Source organism: Oncorhynchus kisutch, linkage group LG8, assembly GCF_002021735.2.
Source record: "Oncorhynchus kisutch isolate 150728-3 linkage group LG8, Okis_V2, whole genome shotgun sequence".
In the NCBI taxonomy this organism is placed as follows: Eukaryota; Metazoa; Chordata; class Actinopteri; order Salmoniformes; family Salmonidae; genus Oncorhynchus; species Oncorhynchus kisutch.
The window spans coordinates 40,973,407-40,995,703 of NC_034181.2; the positions used below are offsets into that span (position 1 = coordinate 40,973,407).

Here is a 22,297-nt window from a genome sequence, read left to right on the forward strand (position 1 = left end):
GTCATTTACCAAATAGGGCTAAGTCCATATTATGGCAAGAACAGCTCAAATAAGCAAAGAGAAACGACAGTCCATCATTACTTGAAGACATGAAGGTCAGTCAATTCTGAAAATGTCAAGAACATTGAAAGTTTCTTCAAGGTACAGTCACAAAAACCATCAAGCACTATGATGAAACTGGCTCTCTTGAGGACCGCCACAGGAAAGGAAGACCCAGAGTTACCTCTGCTGCAGAGGATACATTCATTAGAGTTAACTGTACCTCAGATTGCAGCCCAAATAAATGCTTCACAGAGTTCAAGTAACAGACACATCTCAACATCAACTGTTCAGAGGAGACTGCGTGAATCAGGCCTCCCTCGGACAGAGCCCCGCTCCACTCTCACCAACAACCACCAACTGAGCTATAAAGACAAACAAGGAATAATAATTTCTCAACATCTCCTAATCTGTCCAGAACTCTTATTCATATTCATCTTATTCATTTTACATCAGGTTTGCAAAAAAATTTAAATAAATGTACATTGTAGTGTTGTTAAATCCTTCTTTCTCTCTCTCCCAAGCCAAACCCATCCCTCTCCACCTCACTCTCCCTGTTTTCTGGCCCCTTTACCCCACCCAAGGCATGCTTGTCCCAACCTCCTATCCTTACCCACCCAAGCCAAGCTTGTTCCAACCTTCCATCCTTTCCCACCCAAGCCATGCTTTTGTTTCTCCACCCGCCTCTTGAGGATTGGCCACAAGTTCTCAATGGGATTAAGGTCTCGGGAGTTTCCTGGCCATGGACCCAAAATATCAATGTTTTGTTCCCCGTGCCACTTAGTTATCACTTTTGCCTTATGGCTGGAAAAGGCATTGTTCGTCACCAAACTGTTTCTGGATGGTTGGGAGATGTTGCTCTCGGAGGATGTGTTGGTACCATTCTTTATTCATGGCTGTGTTCTTAGGCAAAATTGTGAGTGAGTCACTGGCAGCAATATCCTTGCCTGTGAAGCCCTTTTTGTGCAAACACTCACACCTGTGTTAACGAGAGAATCACTGACATGATGTCAGCTGCTCCTTTTGTGGCAGGGCTGAAATGCAGTGGAAATGTTTTGGGGGGATTCAGTTAATTCGCATGGCAAAGAGGGACTTTGCAATCAATTGCAATTCATCTGATCACTCGTCTTAACATTCTGGAGTATATGCAAATTGCCATCATACATACTGAGGCAGCAGACTTTGTGAAAATTTATATTTGTGTCATTCTCAAAACTTTTGGCCACTACTGTAGATTGTATTGGGGGAGAGTGTCACGAACCTCGCTGAAGAGGGTGCCTCTTCCTGTTCGGGCGGGGCTCGGCGGTCGTCGTCACCGGCCTATTAGCTCTCCATCGATTCTTTTTCCGTTTGTGTTTGTTATTGGTTAATTGGGTACACCTGTTTTGTATTAGGGTTTGTTTGTAGGGTATTTAAGGGCACTAGGCCTGCTGGGTATTTTGTGCGGGCTTGTTAATTGTTACTCTGTGTTTGATGGTGTATTGCTTTTCGTGTTCTTTATTTATCTGGTCTATTTTGTCCTGTTGTTTTTGGACTGGCAACTTATACGCCTTGTGTGTTGGCGTCATCATTTTGGTTGCACCGGTGAATACATTTTGATAAACGACAGAACCCTGCTCTCTGCGCCTGATTCCACCCACCACTCATAGTTAATCGTAACAGAGAGGGAAAGGATATGGTCTCAATGTACAATAAGATGGTCTTAGGCATCCCAGTATGTAGCCTAGTGCACTCATTGTTTTTTCCTACTTCGTCCACTTCTCGGAGAAGGGGGCTCTCCTCCTTCAACTGGAAAGGTTTCTTGTAACTAGGGCTTCATTGGCGCTTGTGAATTCCATCCTTTGCATTCCCTTCCATACCCACTGCACTGCTGGGAACAGAGCTGAGGCTCGATCCCCCTACAGTAACTGTCTGATTGGAATGTATTCCTTGCGTCTCTCTTTCAGCTTAGTAGACAGGTCCTGGCCGAATCGAATGGACCAACCGTGGATTTTGATCTCCTTCCCCCCTGTGACCTCAGAATGTTAATTTCGGTTTGATAGTTCCACAGTTTGAAGGTTACCATGCTTGGGTATTTAGCGTCATTTTGTTTCATGCCGATCCTGTGGCATCGTTCCAGATCTTCTGGTGATATAGCCACGTGAAGTTCCTCTGATATCAGTTTGACCACATAGCTGGTATGGTCACCTTTTTCCTCGTTTTCCGGTAAGGACAATATTCTCATGCTGTTTCGTGTAATTCTATTTTATTGCTGGTCCAATTCATCTTCTAATGTTTGCAACTTTGTTTCCAAAAGACTCATTTTGTTATCTTGCTCATTCATTCAAATGCCTTGTTGTGCGTGTGACACGATCGCCTCTACATTCTTTTCGAGCAAATCCACTTTTGTAATAACAAATTGTAGAAGTTGTTTGGATTCGTGTCACCGCTCTGTTTTACCAACTGATTGGTTCGCAGTTGTACATAACAGTTGCTTGGGGATATATAGATTTAGAGATTTTAGAGGCTTACTGTAAACTTTGTTGTCTGGTTTCTACATATAACCACAGTTTTGTCGGTACAAACGTGCTATTTTGGGCAAATCAAGTACAACACTGAGTACCCCTCTTCATATTTTCAAGCAGTGGTGGCTGCATCATGTTATGGATACGCTCGTCTTAGGCAAGTACTAGGGAGTTTTTGTTGTTGATAAAAATAAATGGAATAGAGCGAAGCACAGGCAAAGTCCTAGAGGAAAACCTGGTTCAGTCTGCTCTCCAACAGACACTGGGAGACAAATTCATCTTTAGCAGGACAATAACCTAAAACTCAAGGCCAAATACACACTGGAGTTCCTTCCACTTTGACATTACACTTTTTTATTTAGATTGTAGAGAATTTCGTTTTGAATTTGTTCCATTTTAATCCCGATTTGTAACACAGCAAAATGTGGAAAACGTCAAGGTGTGTGAATACTTTCTGAAGCCACTGTCTTTTTTGAATTAACTTGTTGAATTCCATTTGATATCAACCAAAGCTTGAAACCCTTGGCCTATATGTATTGTCTAGTTTTAGTTGAGTCCTGGGTTGAATTGAAACAATAGCCGTGGATAACTTCCCAAATGCTATATAGGCCTAAAGAGCATCATTGATGATATATAATTGAAATATGGTTATCTTTCATTTGCTCTGTTAAACCTATCCTTTAGAATGTCTTATATAACAACAGTGAATCTATTAAGTGGAGACTTGGTTAAAGCCCTGGATGGGAGACCAAAGACGGATCAACTCTCCAGTACGAGTTGCTGCTCAGTATAGTTTGTTTTCTTATAGTGGATATTAATGTTGAAGATCTGACGTTGTTTTAAATGTACAAATTCAACATATTTTATGCAAAGTTTGTCTGTGTTGAAAATTGGTTATCCTGATGACATAATCCTGTGGGTGAAATTTCACCTTCAAAACAACAGTTGAAACTGCAGCAGGTTGATGACTTTAAAAAAAATCCTATGTATTTTCCTCGTAGATTCCACGTCACAATACGTTGATAAATTATGTTGAAACAACATTGTTTTAATCAGTTTGTTCCAAATGGGGAGGCATTGCAGGATTCAACAATACCTATAATGCCAAAGTAATACTTTGACAAGGTAAAAATGCCATATTACACGTATTGACTAAACAGAACCAAATAGAACCCAAAAGAATAGAATAGATCAATTACGTTTACCCCAATATTCTCTGCTTCGTACTCCTCCTGCTCCGACTTTAAGGTCAGCTGGATAAAAAGCTGCTGCAGTTTCTCGTTGCAGTAATTTATACAGAACTGTTCAAAACTGGAATTGACAGACAACATATTTCAATTGAAGTGCACATTCAAATGTAGCCCAATAGTTTTCTACAATGTACTGCACAACTTAGTTCCACCTACCTGTTGACATGGAAAACTTCAAAGCCATATATGTCTAGGAGACCAATTACTGTCTTACATGAAGAGTCCTGTCGAAAACAAATCAGGAAACTGTGGTCATTCACACGGATCACCAATGCTCCTGTTTTATCTTGACATGTACTTTTCACTTACTGTATCTGCTAACCTTATTTTCCATGGAGTCGTTGATTTTATTGACCAGCCAGGTGAAGGTGCGTCCATAAACGGCTTTAGCGAGGGCATCTCTGGCATAGATGGCATGGTCCACTGTGAACGGGCTGAGCACCTGGATGGTGATGAAAAAGAAGGCACACATTAACAACTACCTGACCTGACGAGTGAGTTAAGTTAGAAATGCCCATCATTAGTGAGTGTAGTCCCTGCCTTCTCTCTCGACATTCATTCATTCATTTAGTCATTCACCACCCCTCTGCTCCTTCTCACCTCATCTGTTTTGGCCTCAATCTTCCTGGATGTCAGCCCCTCCTGCAGCACTTGAACATTGACGCCCAGCAACTACAGATGATCACACAGAACACAAAGTCAGCAAAGTACAGGGACCGTGGTCTGCAAAGCATTGTTGTGGAGTGTCTAAGGACTAGCCAGGCATTGGCATGGTGTTGTGGAGTGTCTAATGACCAGCAAGGCATTGGCATGGTGTTGTTGTGGAGTGTCTAAGGAATAGCAAGGCATTGGCATGGCGTTGTTGTGGAGTGTCTAAGGACTAGCCAGGCATTGGCATGGTGTTGTGGAGTGTCTAATGACCAGCAAGGCATTGGCATGGTGTTGTGGAGTGTCTAAGGACTAGCAAGGCTTTGGCATGGTGTTGTTGTGGAGTGTCTAAGGACTAACAAGGCATTGGCATGGTGTTGTTGTGGAGTGTCTAAGGACTAGCAAGGCATTGGCATGGTGTTGTTGTGGAGTGTCTAAGGACCAGCAAGGCATTGGCATGGTGTTGTTGTGGAGTGTCTAAGGACTAACAAGGCATTGGCATGGTGTTGTTGTGGAGTGTCTAAGGACTAACAAGGCTTACTGTTGACACCCAGAGGAGCTCAGCGCTGTTGTTCAACGTGGCGTAGCCTTTGCTGTCAGGCTCAAACTGCACGTTCCCTAAGTGGAGGACGCTTGCGATGACCCCTAACAGGTGCTGTGGAGAATGGAGATGTGGGGGTTAGGGTTAGGTTTGAGGTGGTGGCCAGAGTAGTAGTAAAGCAAAAATGATGTACAGCGTAGTAGGGCACAGTTTAGCACAATAAGCAATTGAATGAATGTCATCACAAAAGCTGGTTCCACAAGCAGTGTGACAGCAACTCACTTGTATGTCTCTCTCGTCAAATTCGATGACGGACAGGGCGTTTCTCACTGTCTTCCAGTCATTCTTGTCATTGATTGAGGCCACGTTGGCACACTCGCCCTTTTTGAGAGAGGGAGTCAACATTACAGTGGCACCCATGCATGGCTCCCACCAGTTGGCCTAGCTCTAGCTAGCCCGTCAGCGGACTACAGTGGTTGCCCAAGCATGCACCAGTTAGCCTAGTCCGAGCTAGCACATCAGTTGACCACAGTGGTAGCCCATACTTGCACCAGGTAGCTGTAGTGCTGGCAGTTGCTCTCGAGGCCTAGTTGATGCAGAAGGTCCTCCTCTCCTCCCTTCACCAGCTGGTAGAAGATGTGGAAGTTCCTCTCTCCGTGGTTCTGATGGACCACTCTGGACTTCTCCAGCAGGTAGCCCAGGATGTGCCCCCCCACGGCATCCCCCTGAGAGTGCCAGACATGTGACAATGATCAATGATCCAATTAGCCTCAACAAACTGCTTACCAGAACCTGTATTCACAAATCGTCTCAGAGTAGGAGTGCTGATCGAGGATCAGGTCACCCCTCTTATTCAATAAAAAGGCCCAACCTATCCTAGATCAGTACTCCTAATCTAACAAGCTTTGTGAATATGGGCCCTGGGTTGAAATATGGGGTGGTATTCTTCTTCATCTTTTGAGCCTGTGAGTGCCAGGTGGGTGGGGATGCAATTTTTCTCCAATGCGCAATCAAGCACAGCAAACATATTTGAAAGAAACAATACCCTGGTATGCCTTCTGCTTACTTTAAGAACATAAACCCATCCATCCTTACCTGGATGTCAAACTGGATATCCATGTACTTCCCGAAGCGGCTAGAGTTGTCATTCTTCAGTGTTTTGGAGTTGCCGAAAGCCTGTGGAGGAAGAACAAAGGTGTTAGTCACTAAGAGGTTAACTACAATGTTGTTTTTCTTAACCTTTATTTTATTAGGCAAGTCAGTTAAGAACAAATAATTATTTTCAATGACGGCCTAGGAACAGTGGGTTAACTGCCTTGTTCAGAGGCAGAACGACAGATTTTTGCCTTGTCAGCTCAGGGATTTGATCTTGCAACCTTTCGGGTTACAAGTCCAACGCTCTAACCACTAGGCTACCTGCCACCCCAAAATAAACTATGTGATCCATGGCGTGATAGCCTGGTCCCAGATCTGTTCGTACGATATAGTCATGATGGCAATGACCATAGCACAGCACAATGGCGAGACAACACAAACAGATCTGGGACAAGATCTGACCAGATGTGTGATAACAGTGAATGACAGGAACTGTCCGATCAGACCTCCAGCACAGGGTTGGACAACAGCATCCGGTCCCTGACATTGTCCAGTCGGGTGGTACTGGGGCAGCTCACAGCGTAGTACTGCAGGATCTTTTTGGAAGCCTCTGTCTTGCCAGCACCACTCTCCCCAGAGATGAGGATGAAGTGGTTGTTGGCCTCAGCCAGCATGGTGTGGTAGGCATTGTCTGCCAGGGCAAAACTACAGAAATATAGTGTGTCAAGTGAAATGTATATTCACATTCCAGATTTCAAATTTCTTCAACGATGCAGTGATGATAATGATGGTATATGCTGCTCCCATGCTTTAGGTCTGGACCCACCTATGGTATTTTGTCAGACAGCCGTATAAACACTGTATACACGTTGTATATGGATAATTCTACAGAAGTGGTGCAAATTGCAGAAGTGGTGCAAAATTTAACACAACAGTTAAGTCTCCAAATGTCAGACATTTATTTACATGACGATACGTTCTAATTCAATCCAAGGCAATACTAAACATATTATTAAATTAATATAGTGCAAAGTCATTGTTTATACACGTATTTCAAATGAGTTGAGGTTGTTCCAATCCCTTGCTCCTAAACTTCATGTTTGAAGATAAAGCTATTAATGATTTAAAATTGTATTAACACTTTTACTTCAGTAGAACATATGGAGTTGTTATTTTATTACATTGAAACGTACTGATCTAATAAGTAGTTTTGTTCATTTTTAAACATCATTCTCAAAAAAAATGCAGTCCCGCCTTTTGATGTCACTACCGAAACACACATGAAAATGAAGTCAGAAGTTTACATACACCTTAGCCAAATACATTTAAACTCAGTTTTTCACAATTCCTGACATTTAATCCCAGTAAAATGTCTTAGTTCAGTTAGGATCACCATTTGATATTGAGAATGTGAAATGTCAGAATAATATTAGAGAGAATGATTTACTTCAGCTTTGAATTCTTTCATCACATTCCCAGTGGGTTAGAAGTTTACATACAGTACACTCAATTAGTATTTGGTAGCATTGCCTTTAAATTGGTTAACTTTGGTCAAACGTTTCGGGTAGCCTTCCACAAGCTTCCCACAATAAGTTGGGTGAATTTTGGCCCATTCCACCTGACAGAGCTGGTGTAACTGAGTCATGTTGGTAGGCCTCCTTGCTCGCACACACTTTTTCAGTTCTGCCCACAAATGTTCTATAGGATTGAGGTCAGGGCTTTGTAATGGCCACTCCAATACCTTGACTTTGTTGTCCTTAAGCCATTTTGCCACAACTTTGGAAGTATGCTTGGGGTCATTGTCCATTTGGAAGACCCATTTGCGACCAAGCTTTAACTTCCTGACTGAGGTCTTGAAATGTTGCTTGAATATATCCACATAATTTTCCATTCTTCATGGTGCCATCTATTTTGTGAAGTGCACCAGTCCCTTCTGCAGCAAAGCACCCCCACAGCATGATGCTGCCACCCCTGTGCTTCACAGTTGGGATGGTGTTCTTTGGCTTGCAAGCCTCCCCCTTTTTCCTCCAAACATAACGATGGTCATTATTTTTGTTTCATCAGACCAGAGGACATTTCTCCAAAAAGTATGATCTTTGTCCCGATGTGCAGCTGTAAACCGTAGTCTGTATTTTTTATGGCAGATTTGGAGCAGTAGCTTCTTCCTTGCTGAGCGGCCTTTCAGGTTATGTTGATATAGCACTTGTTTTACTGTGGATATAGAAACTTTTGTACCTGTTTCCTCTAGCATGTTCACAAGGTCCTTTGCTGTTGTTCTGGGATTGATTTGCACTTTTTGCACCTAAGTACGTTAATCTCTAGGAGACAGAACGCGTCTCCTTCCTGAGTGGTATGACAGCTGCGTGGTCCCATGGTACCTTCAGTCGTTTGGAAATTGCTCCCAAGGATGAACCAGACTTCTGGAGGCCTAACATTTTTTTTCTGAGGTCTTGGCTGATTTCTTTTGAATTTCCCATGATGTCAAGCAAAGAGGCACTGAGTTTGAAGGTAGGCCTTGAAATACATCCACAGGTACACCTCCAATTGACTCAAATTATATCAATTAGCCTATCAGAAGCTTCTAAAGCCATCACATCATTTTCTGGAATTTTCCAAGCTGTTTAAAGGCACAGTCAACTTAGTGTATGTAAACTTCTGACCCACTGGAATTGTGATACAGTGAATTATAAGTTAAATAATCTGTCTGTAAACAATTGTTGGAAAAATTACTTGTGCCATGCACAAAGTAGATGTCCTTACCGACTTGCAAAAATGTGGGGAGTGGTTGAAAAACTAGTTTTAATGACTCCAACCTAAGTGTATGTAAACTTCCGACTTCAACTGTAAAATGAATGTACCTTAAGCCACACCCCTACAAATATCCCCAAGTGATGAGATTGCACCCCTCTCCAGCATGCCCACCACCAGATACAGTGCCTTGTGAAAGTATTCGGCCCCCTTGAACTTTGCAACCTTTTGCCACATTTCAGGCTTCAAACATAAAGATATAAAACTGTCTTTTTTTGTGAAGAATCAACAACAAGTGGGACACAATCATGAAGTGGAATGACATTTATTGGATATTTCAAACCTTTTTAACAAATCAAAAACTGAAAAATTGGGCGTGCAAAATTATTCAGCCCCTTTACTTTCAGTGCAGCAAACTCTCTCCAGAAGTTCAGTGAGGATCTCTGAATGATCCAATGTTGACCTAAATGACTAATGATGATAAATACAATCCACCTGTGTGTAATCAAGTCTCCGTATAAATGCACCTGCACTGTGATAGTCTCAGAGGTCCGTTAAAAGCGCAGAGAGCATCATGAAGAACAAGGAACACACCAGGCAGGTCCGAGATACTGTTGTGAAGAAGTTTAAAGCCGGATTTGGATACAAAAAGATTTCCCAAGCTTTAAACATCCCAAGGAGCACTGTGCAAGCGATAATATTGAAATGGAAGGAGTATCAGACCACTGAAAATCTACCAAGACCTGGCCGTCCCTCTAAACTTTCAGCTCATACAAGGAGAAGACTGATCAGAGATGCAGCCAAGAGGCCCATGATCACTCTGGATGAACTGCAGAGATCTACAGCTGAGGTGGGAGACTCTGTCCATAGGACAACAATCAGTCGTATATTGCACAAATCTGGCCTTTATGGAAGAGTGGCAAGAAGAAAGCCATTTCTTAAAGATATCCATAAAAAGTGTTGTTTAAAGTTTGCCACAAGCCACCTGGGAGACACACCAAACATGTGGAAGAAGGTGCTCTGGTCAGATGAAACCAAAATTGAACATTTTGGCAACAATGCAAAACGTTATGTTTGGCGTAAAAGCAACACAGCTCATCACCCTGAACACACCATCCCCACTGTCAAACATGGTGGTGGCAGCATCATGGTTTGGGCCTGCTTTTCTTCAGCAGGGACAGGGAAGATGGTTAAAATTGATGGGAAGATGGATGGAGCCAAATACAGGACCATTCTGGAAGAAAACCTGAGACTGGGACGGAGATTTGTCTTCCAACAAGACAATGATCCAAAACAAAGCAAAATCTACAATGGAATGGTTCAAAAATAAACATATCCAGGTGTTAGAATGGCCAAGTCAAAGTCCAGACCTGAATCCAATCGAGAATCTGTGGAAAGAACTGAAAACTGCTGTTCACAAATGCTCTCCATCCAACCTCACTGAGCTCGAGCTGTTTTGCAAGGAGGAATGGGAAAAAATGTCAGTCTCTCGATGTGCAAAACTGATAGAGACATACCCCAAGCGACTTACAGCTGTAATCGCAGCAAAAGGTGGCGCTACAAAGTATTAACTTAAGGGGGCTGAATAATTTTGCACGCCCAATTTTTCAGTTTTTGATTTGTTAAAAAAGTTTGAAATATCCAATAAATGTCGTTCCACTTCATGATTGTGTCCCACTTGTTGTTGATTCTTCACAAAAAAATACAGTTTTATATCTTTATGTTTGAAGCCTGAAATGTGGCAAAAGGTCGCAAAGTTCAAGGGGGCCGAATACTTTCGCAAGGCACTGTAGTCAGCCATATGTTAGCTATGGGTATTCCCTGTGTAAATCTGTTTTGTTATAGTAGAAATAAATCTATGACATGTACTGTACTATCTTGTAATTCATCTGATATTATGACATCCAGTGGCCCTTTTGGGTACTTTAGAATACAACAGGTGTCTGCAATTACGTCTAGCTTGCTGTGTGGCCTTATCTGTCCCACTATCTTTTAATTAAAGCTCAGCTATAATTTAAATAAATTAGCATCTGACTGGAAGTGTGCAAAGAATTTTTCCTGTTTCTTCAGCTACAGGTATTACAAAATAAGTCAAAAAAAGTGGACCACCATGTGGGTAGTGGGTAAGTGCACACTTCAGGAAAAAGTGTCAAGGCTTGAGATGCATAGCCAGCAGGGGGATTCTAGCCTTCCAAGAGCCCAAACATTGATATATATTATGTGGCATACTGTACTGTGCTCTAATGTACTCAACTGTACTGTACTCTACTGTACTGTACTCTACTGTACTGTATCATGCTCTACTGTACCCTACTCTATTGTACTGTACTCTACTGTACCTTACTCTACTGTACTGTACTCTACTGTACCATGCTCTACTGTACCCTACTCCAATGTACTGTACTGTACTCTACTGTACCATGCTCTACTCTACTGTACTCCACTTTACTGTACTGTGTTCTACTATACTGTACTGTATCCTACTATACTCTACTGTACTGTGCTCTACTGTACTCTACTGTATTGTAGTCTACTGTACCATGCTCTACTGTACTGTACTCTACTGTATTGTAGTCTACTGTACCATGCTCTACTGTACCCTACTCTAATGTACTGTACTGTACTCTACTGTACCATGCTCTACTCTACTGTACTCCACTTTACTGTACTGTGTTCTACTATACTGTACTGTATCCTACTCTACTGTACTCTACTGTACTGTACTGTGCTCTACTGTACTGTACCCTTCTCTACTGTACTCTACTCTACTGTAGCATGCTCTCCTATACTGTTCTGTACTGTACTGTACCCTAATCTACTGTACTCAACTCTACTTGTACTGTGTTCTTCTCTACTGTACTGTAGCCTACTCTACTGTACTGTACTCTACTGTGCTCTACTGTACTGTACTTGAGTTTACTCTAATTTACTTTCTTACAATTGAAGAAAGTGCCCATGGACTCTTGATTTAATGGTCTTCGTCTTAAAACCACTCAAGACCACATACCTTTAAAAACTTGTAATGGTTTCAACTCACTGGGTCTGGATCTGGATCTGGGACGAATGTTTTGGCATAAATCTTGGTCTTTGCTTATGGATATTACTTTAGTCTTTGGTTTACAAACCATAGGCATCCCAATTTGAAGAAGACAATGCTCTCTGATCATTGGCTGATCACTCCCAAGCCATAGGAATTCCCTCCCAGTAGATAACTTTTAAGTGGTGGAAGCCCTCAATTTACAATGTCTATACTAAAATGTGTTATATCCATCTACAGTCCTCCATTTATCTGATTGACACTTGACACTGAAACACATGTTATTTTGCCAAAATAAAGACAGATAAACATCTAACAACATAATTAATTAGATGAATAAGTAATTCAATCAATCAACAAGTTTCAGATTCATAAAATCAACATTGAACATTTTAAAGATGACAATAGAAATCATATTTCTATAAATTCTATTTAAAGGTTTTGAAAATCTGTTCAATTATGTTTTCACTATTTTGTAAATTTGTTAAGTAAATAACATTTCTAAAAATGTCTCTGTAATAGAAGGTCATGGGGCTACTGTGCATGGTTCTCCCTTCATTGCATATTTTGCGTTATGTTTCGGTAGTGACAAATTTAGTGGGGTAGTATGGAATTCAAGTAAATATTTCAAATATGCAATACAAACAAAGCGTGTGAGTAGTATATACAGTGGGGCAAAAAAGTATTTAGTCAGCCATCAATTGTGCAAGTTCTCCCACTTAAAAAGATGAGAGAGGTCTGGATTTTTAATGAATTTATTTGCAAATTATGGTGGAAAATAAGTATTTGGTCAATAACAAAGTTTATCTCAATACTTTGTTATATACCCTGTGTTGGCAATGACAGAGGTCAAATGTTTTCTGTAAGTCTTCACAAGGTTTTCACACACTGTTGCTGGTATTTTGGCCCATTCCTCCATGCAGATCTCCTCTAGAGCAGTGACGTTTTGGGGCTGTTGCTGGGCAACACGGACTTTCAACTCCCTCCAAAGATTTTCTATGGGGTTGAGATCTGGAGACTGGCTAGGCCACTCCAGGACCTTGAAATGCTTCTTATGAAGCCACTCCTTCGTTGCTCGGGCGGTGTGTTTGGGATCATTGTCATGCTGTAAGACCCAGCCACGTTTCATCTTCAATGCCCTTGCTGATGGTAGGCTTTGTTACTTTGGTCCCAGTCAACCCCCAATTTGTACCACTTCTGTAGAATGACCAGTATACCATGTATGGGCTTATCCCGTGGTATGGCATATCCTCTCACAACTGACAATCAAAAAGATTTGCAAACAGACACACAAAAACACACACACACACATTGGCATGCTAATTATATGACACTCACATATGCGGTGGAAGCTCAAAAAAGTTGACGCCCATGTATATATCCATCTGTTTTTTACTGTAGATATCCAACTCTTTGTAGGGGTTCACAGACACTAGCAGAGTGCCTATATAGGTCTTCATGTGAAGAAAAACCTGGTTAATATCTGTGGTTAATATCTGTAAGTTGATAGCTGTACATTCTCTAAATGTTTCCCAGAATGTTACTTATAATATATCTTTCCTTCAACTATTGCAACAAACAGGGTCTGCAAGTGGTGTCATTATACATCATGCTATGTATGTTTTTAAATGTTGGTACTAAGTCGACCAAACTCACATAGATTAGGTCCTCACTGAAGCGTTTCTTCAGGTTGTCTAGGAAAGCAGTCTCGCTTGTGTGGGCGTCCAGCAGGACAAAGTCCTGGATCCCCACGCGGTCCCGTGCGGTCAGAGCCCCCTCCATGTCCAGCTGACCCCGGGCACACCCCTGCAGGCAAGCACACGGCAATAACATTTGATTTGAAGGGTACCTACATAAGGACTGGAAGAATGAAGAAGGTAAGCGTTTCATAAATGGATTATTGTACTGCTTATGAATGCATTTTATGGATGTTTTTATGTAGTTATGTAGTTCTACGTGATTTTTTTACAGGCATCCAAACAAAAGTGGATGGATAAGAAGGATGAATATAAGATGCTATACAAAACTTTAATATTGTCCATAAATTAATTGGACAGAACGAGGCACACCTCTCCAATACATGTGCAAAATCATATATTGTTTGCCTAAAACTAAGGATTTGTGTGCTTTCATGAGAAAGGAAATTGATTAATATTATATCATATGTATATCATGTGTACTGTATAACCATACAGCCAACATTTAATGTAAACAATTAGCAACTACACCTCCATATAGTATATTTGAGTCAAGTTGCAGAGGGGTCCTTGGTTACCCAGCGGAGGTGTGAAATCAGCAGAAAAAGCTCAAGTTAGCTGTTAGCTCTATTGAAACGAGGGCTCTGTGGGTCTCATGGGGCTTTGAAGCAGAGCCCTCTGATTGTGCAATGGTAGTCTACAGACAGAAGCTAATGACTGCTACAGAGCACATAGTACGGAGGCGTCGGCCAGCGGCCCGTAAACCACCACACCACCATCACCCTGTGCAAATGGAACAGGGGAACGACAAAACAGCAGCACATTTAAGAAAGCAGAGTGGGAAAAATTCCACCAATCTGTTTTGCATTCTCAACACCAACACTTGGTCCAAAGGTTTTTTCCCAGCTTTTGTTGGTTGTTTTTTTCCTCCTTCTTTGGAAGGCAGAAATCCTTTGATTCTCAACTCTCATTTAAACATTTTAAAAAGATAATCCATTGGATGTAATTGACACAAAGCCCTTAGTCCCCCACCCCCAAGTCCCCTTTCCTATTCCATAGCCCTCATTACTTCTGAGAAAGGCCAAGTGTTTTTGTCCTGTAAATACCACGGAGCAGAGACAAAAATAAGGTTTTTAAAATGCAGTCTACAATCCATTACATATATTCCCCCAGCATATCCATTCAGTAATTATTCATTAGAAAACATTTAATGTCACAATCAATTTCATGCTGGCCAGTCAAAACACAATAGAGAAGATTTGCCCTATGTTTGGATGAGAAGGGGGTTCGGTTGGACAGAGGAAGGGTGAGGGCAAAGGAGGGAGGGAATGAGGGAGAGGGGCAGTATTTGTCTGATCTGAGAACCCTCTGAAATGGGGCCGTCTTGAGACAACGGGGCAGACTAAATAGTGCAGTAACGGTCTGTGTCCCGCTGTTTGCTGTGACACTCATTTAGTGTGCCCTGGGGGCGGACAATAGGGGCTTGTTCCAAGCAATCCTGTGCTGCAATTTGGACTTCATTACCCTCCTCACATGGGGCCTCATGGATGGATGGAGGGGGGCTAGTCGGATGAGAACACCCCCACCCCACCCCCCCATTAACCCACCCCCCAATCCTACCCCCTCTTCTTAACAATAAGCCTCACCCCGTGTCTCTCACCAACCCCCTCTCAGCATTCTCCCCCCCCCCCCCCCCCCACACACTTTAAGCCAATGAGACAGGTGAACAATATCATTGAAGGCACGCCATTTGAGACGTCAAAATCAATCTACTAATATGATGGTAGTGGTGTTGGCTGTGTGGGGTATTTGTGACACCCCATTCCTTCATGGGAACAAGCATCTCTCAAGGCAGTGCAAACAGATGATGTGCAACGCTCAGAGACAGGGGGGATTTGGGAGTCTACCGTACAGCTCCATAACAGATCATATGGACAGCGGTAAATACTACTGTTAATACAACTACCTTGGATGGACAATTCCTGTATTTGGAGAGTGGTCACAGTAAACCAATAACTGTGCACAAGACACTGGATCTGTGAGGTAACTGTATCGGAGACAGACTCAACACAGTGTAACATAATTCAATGGACATACAGTGCCTTGCGAAAGTATTCGGCCCCCTTGAACTTTGCGACCTTTTGCCACATTTCAGGCTTCAAACATAAAGATATAAAACTGTATTTCTTTTGTGAAGAATCAACAACAATCAACACAATCATGAAGTGGAACGACATTTATTGGATATTTCAAACTTTTTTAACAAATCAAAAACTGAAAAATTGGGCGTGCAAAATTATTCAGCCCCTTTACTTTCAGTGCAGCAAACTCTCTCCAGAAGTTCAGTGAGGATCTCTGAATGATCCAATGTTGACCTAAATGACTAATGATGATAAATACAATCCACCTGTGTGTAATCAAGTCTCCGTATAAATGCACCTGCACTATGATAGTCTCAGAGGTCCGTTAAAAGCGCAGAGAGCATCATGAAGAACAAGGAACACACCAGGCAGGTCCGAGATACTGTTGTGAAGAAGTTTAAAGCCGGATTTGGATACAAAAAGATTTCCCAAGCTTTAAACATCCCAAGGAGCACTGTGCAAGCGATAATATTGAAATGGAAGGAGTATCAGACCACTGAAAATCTACCAAGACCTGGCCGTCCCTCTAAACTTTCAGCTCATACAAGGAGAAGACTGATCAGAGATGCAGCCAAGAGGCCCATGATCACTCTGGATGAACTGCAGAGATCTACAGCTGAGGTGGGAGACTCTGTCCATAGGACAACAATCAGTCGTATATTGCACAAATCTGGCCTTTATGGAAGAGTGGCAAGAAGAAACCCATTTCTTAAAGATATCCATAAAATTGTCGTTTAAAGTTTGCCACAAGCCACCTGGGAGACACACCAAACATGTGGAAGAAGGTGCTCTGGTCAGATGAAACCAAAATTGAACTTTTTGGCAACAATGCAAAATGTTATGTTTGGCGTAAAAGCAACACAGCTCATCACCCTGATCACACCATCCCCACTGTCAAACATGGTGGTGGCAGCATCATGGTTTGGGCCTGCTTTTCTTCAGCAGGGACAGGGAAGATGGTTAAAATTGATGGGAAGATGGATGGAGCCAAATACAGGACCATTCTGGAAGAAAACCTGATGGAGTCTGCAAAAGACCTGAGACTGGGACGGAGATTTGTCTTCCAACAAGACAATGATCCAAAACATAAAGCAAAATCTACAATGGAATGGTTCAAAAATAAACATATCCAGGTGTTAGAATGGCCAAGTCAAAGTCCAGACCTGAATCCAATCGAGAATCTGTGGAAAGAACTGAAAACTGCTGTTCACAAATGCTCTCCATCCAACCTCACTGAGCTCGAGCTGTTTTGCAAGGAGGAATGGGAAAAAATTTCAGTCTCTCGATGTGCAAAACTGATAGAGACATACCCCAAGCGACTTACAGCTGTAATCGCAGCAAAAGGTGGCGCTACAAAGTATTAACTTAAGGGGGCTGAATAATTTTGCACGCCCAATTTTTCAGTTTTTGATTTGTTAAAAAAGTTTGAAATATCCCATAAATGTCGTTCCACTTCATGACTGTGTCCCACTTGTTATTGATTCTTCACAAAAAAATACAATTTTATATCTTTATGTTTGAAGTCTGAAATGTGGCAAAAGGTCGCAAAGTTCAAGGGGGCCGAATACTTTCGCAAGGCACTGTATGTATTTTCCATGTGTCTCTCCATCTAGGCTATACAGAATTTATAGACTGATAAAAGTGACTCGTTGTCAGATCAGGGGACCAATTGCTTTTTAAAAACGATGATGTTTTCTTTTGTCATATGCACTGGATAGGTGAGGTGAAACGTGTTGTTTTATCAGGGTCAGCCATAGTAGTGCTATGCCCCTGGAGCAAATTAGGCTTAAGGGCTTTGATGAAGGGCACATCGCCGGATATTTCACCTTGTCGGCTCAGGTATTTCGAACCAGCGACCTTAGCAGTTACTGGCCCGATGCTCTAACCGCTAGGCTAGCTGCAGCCCGCCCAATTAAAATGTAAATTAATTCATGAAGAGATGCCCCTTCGTCTTGGTCTAGAGTGTCAAACAACGTCACCTGAGACGATGTTGACCTCATCTCGTCATCTCAAGACCCAGTGAAAAATAGGTCATAAACATTGGGCACCAAATGGAAGAAAATGGAATGAAACAGGGAGGGACTACGAAACACTCATGTTTGTTTTCTGTTGCAAAACATTTTCAAATGTTTTCCATTGCGTGCCCTAATGTACAGGACCATGAGGAGATACTCAACTCCCCGGCAGTCGGCTCCTCAGCCAGGAGACAGGAAAACCTATCCGTCTTCTAAGGATGGAATGAATCTGCCTCCCTCCCTTCTTCTATTCCGCCCGCGGTATGGAAGCCAATCTCTTTGCCTGACCCACACGATCCTGTTACGCCCCACTAACAAAGAGTGGGCCTCCATCCCTGTCGTAAGCACTTTATCTATCTATGGTCCCCTGGCTGGGCCTCTATGCCCGCCCCCCCCCCCCCCCCCCCCCCCCTCTAAATCTAACACGGTCAGACAGTGAGCACCCAAAGGGATGATATTGGTTAACGCTCTTAGGGGCCAAGGAGCAGCAAGGAATGTTTTACAGTAGACCTTATGAAAAGTTAACATCCCATCTGTGAAAAGACAAAATGGTACACATACAGTACATTTGAAGCATACCTGCATTCTCCAAATCTGTGTGTGTAAGTTCTCAGTCAAACTCAGGAACGGGATGATGACATCCAGGTTGGATGTAAATTCTTCACCCTCTCTGGACCAGAGTTATGTCACACGTGTGCTGACAGTTAGTTGGCAAAAATCCAATTCTGAAGAAATTGTGTATTTACGGTACAGTCCTCTCTCTCCTCTGTAGCCGCTACTGAGTGACCCATCTACCCATTAAGTAAGGATCTACCACAGGGTATGGTGGTGCTGTCTACCTGCGTGCTCTGCTCCTCCACGCCGTGATCGCACTGACCCATCCTCGGGAGACTGCGGCCCAGCTGCTTAATCTATCATTCATGCCGTCGAGAACGGAGGTGGAGGGAGAGGGAGATCTTATTCAGTGCTTACCTGAGTGGTCTACTAGCTCGATGGGGTGTAACACAAAGATGCAGAAACACAATCCAATCCAATCGTCCTCCGAGTCGCTCTCATTAAGCGTGCGTGCGTGTGTGTGTCATTGCAGCAGCACCACCACCACAGCCACCCCCTGCTGGCACAGCATAGGTCCTGTCAATGATATTTGATTAGACAGATAAACGACGGGCTAATTACAAACTACTCAGTTTATAGTTCTACCAGGCCACTACTATTTCATAAGGGTCCCTGACTGCTGCTGCAAATACACCCTGCTCGACATAAGGCTGTTGTCAAGGTGCCAAACTGGGTCATATTCATTCATCCACACCATTGCAAAACGTAGCAAAATGTTTAGCAACAGAAAATAAAAACGAGTGTTTCTTATTGGACAAATTTAGATAATCCCTGTTTCAATCCGTTTTCTTCCATTTGGGGCCCAATGAATACAATCCTAATGTCAAATCTCAGAGCTCTCTGATCAGAAGCTGTTAATTGTTGATTCACAAAACTTTGCTTGGAGTTTGCACAATGGAAAACTACACATGCTTGACAAGAAATGCCTAATGTTTACAAAATAATCTCCAAAGGGCCAAGGAATACAAACATAATGGTCCTTTATACTCCAATCATTCTCTCACATCATATTAGTTTTGCCCTAATAACACACAGTTGAAATAAAAAAAGAGACCACTTTTAAAATAAAAACTTTAGCCTGAAGACTGTTTGTGGTCTTCCCCACATTTGCTATTCACAGGGTAACCTGTAGTAGCAAACTCTCTCACACACACACACACACACACACACACACACACACACACACACACACACACACACACACACACACACACACACACACACACACACACACACACACACACACACACACACACACACACACACACACACACAAGGGGAAGCACAGGTGTCTGTTTCCACTGACACGATGACCAAATGAAAAGATCCAATTTCCTTCTATTTGTGGCAGTTGGAGCTGCTTCCCAGCATTAGAGTAAAGTTAGACATAATGGATGTTCAGATGTTGCCCATTTCAATTATCCACCCTCCACTCCGAGAAGTTGTCAGGGGGCTTATTTTGCCTGAGCCCCTCGCCTCACTCTCCCCAACCAGGGAACCCAGCAATGCTTGTCCAATCTTAACAAGCTTTGAGCTACCCACTGGGCTGATTCTGCACGAGACCCAGTTAAATCCAATTACAGAGGAGTCAGAGAGGTTGATTTTCCCATTAGAGATTCCATGCTGAGAATGCAGGCTGGATGATACCACTCACATCTTCAGACCATTGCTGCCAGGTCCCTCTCTCTCTCTTTCTCATTCTCTCTCTCTCTCTTTCCCATTCCCCCTATTCCTCCTTCTCTCTCGCTCTCTGTTTTTCTCTCTTTTCTTTCTCTCATAGTCCATCATAGTAATTTTTTCTGAGTAGCAGAACGAAGAATGGGCCCCCCCGTCTTCAGTTCAGGTCCCCGCCTTGGAGGATAGGGACAGCAAGTTTACTTACTCCCTGTATACAGTACATCGAAGGCAGTTCTTTACTTTCACAAAATGTTTGTCTCTCTCTTAGCTGAGGAAGCTGTATGACATAAAATAAAAACTGTATTTCTTTTAACTTACATATGATTTCAGATGTATGTGTGAACAGCATTTCCCCCCTATGTACAGCACTGAATACATTCCTGCGGTGGCAATATCATTTACCCCTGCAATATCCACAGTGCAGAAAAATAGGAATGCACAAAGGATAAGAGTGAAAAAATGACCGAAAGTTATTCACAACATGGCCGACGTTGTACTATGGCCCATTGCACTATGCCCTATTGGCCCTGGTCAAGAGTAGTGCGCTATAAGGATGCAGCCCATCATAGACAAGGCTAGGTACAGAGAAAAAATCAGGCAGCTTGACATTGAAGTGTCCATGAACCATCCATCCCTCTGGAATACACAGCGACTGCGGTGTCTTTTTCAAAGGGCATATTGATCAATCTTTTGGAGTTGAGGCAATGTCTAAAGCCGCCGTTGTGCGGAGATCACCCGTGAATGAGAATACAAATGTGTCTTCATCTTACCGTCTAAGCCCATGAAAAGGGCTGTCCTCCCAAAGAACACAGCTGATTGGTCTTGACCCTGGTCACACAAAGGTGAACCCCATTTACCACCTCAAAACCTGAAAGATGGAGGGTGTGTGATCTCCCAATACAATAGCACTGTGACAGAGGAACAGGAGCAACCTTTTTGATATTAGGCATATGCAGCGGTCTCTCAGAGCACGGTCACTATCTGCCACGTCACATAGAAGTGGTGGCAACAAAAAAATAAACCAGACTCTTGGAATTATCTCGTCAGCGCGACTTAGTATCTTGTTAGAACCACTTAGTATCTCGTTTGAATGACTGATTATCTTGTTCAAACTACTGAATTGTTATTTTGTGTTAATTAGGTCTCGTTTGTTGTGCACTGCCAGTTGTGATTATCAGACCGTTGCTGCAGCCATTTATTCACTGATTCCATCCGTTGATATGCTTCCTCACTGACAGTCCTTTTGATAGCCTAAAGAAAGTGCTGCTTTTGAATGCCAGAGCGTGTTAGTGGGCGAGTGTGGAGCGAGGAGCGGGGTGTAATTCGTCTGGAATGGCTGGAGAAGATTAACAAATAAAAAAACGGCCTTCTCTCCCACTCCAACTTCGCTCTGGTAGTGCTCAGACACAAGCTCTGGGCATGCTCTGCTTATCCTTTTTTCCCCTTTATCACTATTCTTTTGATTAGGCCTATTTGGTTGTATTTATTTAACCTACCCCACCCACTGTAGCCTATATCCAGTTTATATTCTACTTTCTACCACTAGGATATCTAGTTTCTATTTTGAAGGACTTCAAATGTAGGGTAGGCTATACATGTTTTAGGTAGGCTATACATGTTTTAGGTAGGCTATACATGTTTTAGGTAGGCTTTACATGTTTTAGGTAGGCTTTACATGTTTTAGGTAGGCTTTACATGGGCTCAGTGGTGATTTTAGCATGTACATCTTGGTGGGGCAAAAAAAAATGTAGGATGCATGCCAGCAAAGCCACTATACAACACAACACTAAACAATACATTAATTGCACTATAGCGGTGCCAAACGGTGCCGACAAACTGTAAGGGCCTACATAAAGCTGTCCCCACAGCAGAGTCCCAACAGCAGTCCCAACACCTTACCACTGCTACACCTGGTTTTCAGCGGAGCCTTGTCTGGCAGCGAAACAGTTCATTCAGCCTTGATGTACAAACTATGGCTTAAGGGGACGACAAGTGGATAAGAGGCAATCCGTAATTTCGATTATGACATTAATGAGCGAGCGACGACAGACGTAATCAATATAAGTATTTGTTCAGCACTTTGAAATGTACAGCGACAGAATTCAGAACATGGGTTGTTCTTACGTGTACTCCCTGTACAACAAGTCAGAGCCATAGGATAAAAAAAGGGGGCATATAAGAAGACAATGAAAGTTCTTGCAATATTCAATGATTACATTTCTCTAAAACAGGTTATAGGCTACATGTGCACCACCAAGTTAGAACAGTATGGTGGGATTTATGGTGAGAA

At 42.6% G+C, this 22,297-nt stretch overlaps 1 protein-coding gene across 1 annotated transcript in view; it reads right to left on the reverse strand.

Annotated features, from left to right (window-relative positions):
- Nucleotides 1–13,647, reverse strand: part of LOC109895058 (unconventional myosin-Ih) — a 46,013-nt gene extending 32,366 nt beyond the window's left edge. The window contains exons 1-11 of the mRNA XM_020488711.2: nt 13,519–13,647; nt 13,201–13,316; nt 6,584–6,782; nt 6,078–6,158; nt 5,528–5,707; nt 5,265–5,363; nt 4,983–5,096; nt 4,394–4,465; nt 4,116–4,235; nt 3,950–4,017; nt 3,749–3,854 (exon numbers count right to left, since the gene is read on the reverse strand). Coding sequence (XP_020344300.1) covers nt 3,749–3,854; nt 3,950–4,017; nt 4,116–4,235; nt 4,394–4,465; nt 4,983–5,096; nt 5,265–5,363; nt 5,528–5,707; nt 6,078–6,158; nt 6,584–6,782; nt 13,201–13,316; nt 13,519–13,644 — 1,281 coding nt within the window. The 5' untranslated portion in view covers nt 13,645–13,647. The remainder of the gene's footprint in view (nt 1–3,748; nt 3,855–3,949; nt 4,018–4,115; nt 4,236–4,393; nt 4,466–4,982; nt 5,097–5,264; nt 5,364–5,527; nt 5,708–6,077; nt 6,159–6,583; nt 6,783–13,200; nt 13,317–13,518) is intronic.
- Nucleotides 13,648–22,297: the final 8,650 nt, after the last annotated feature.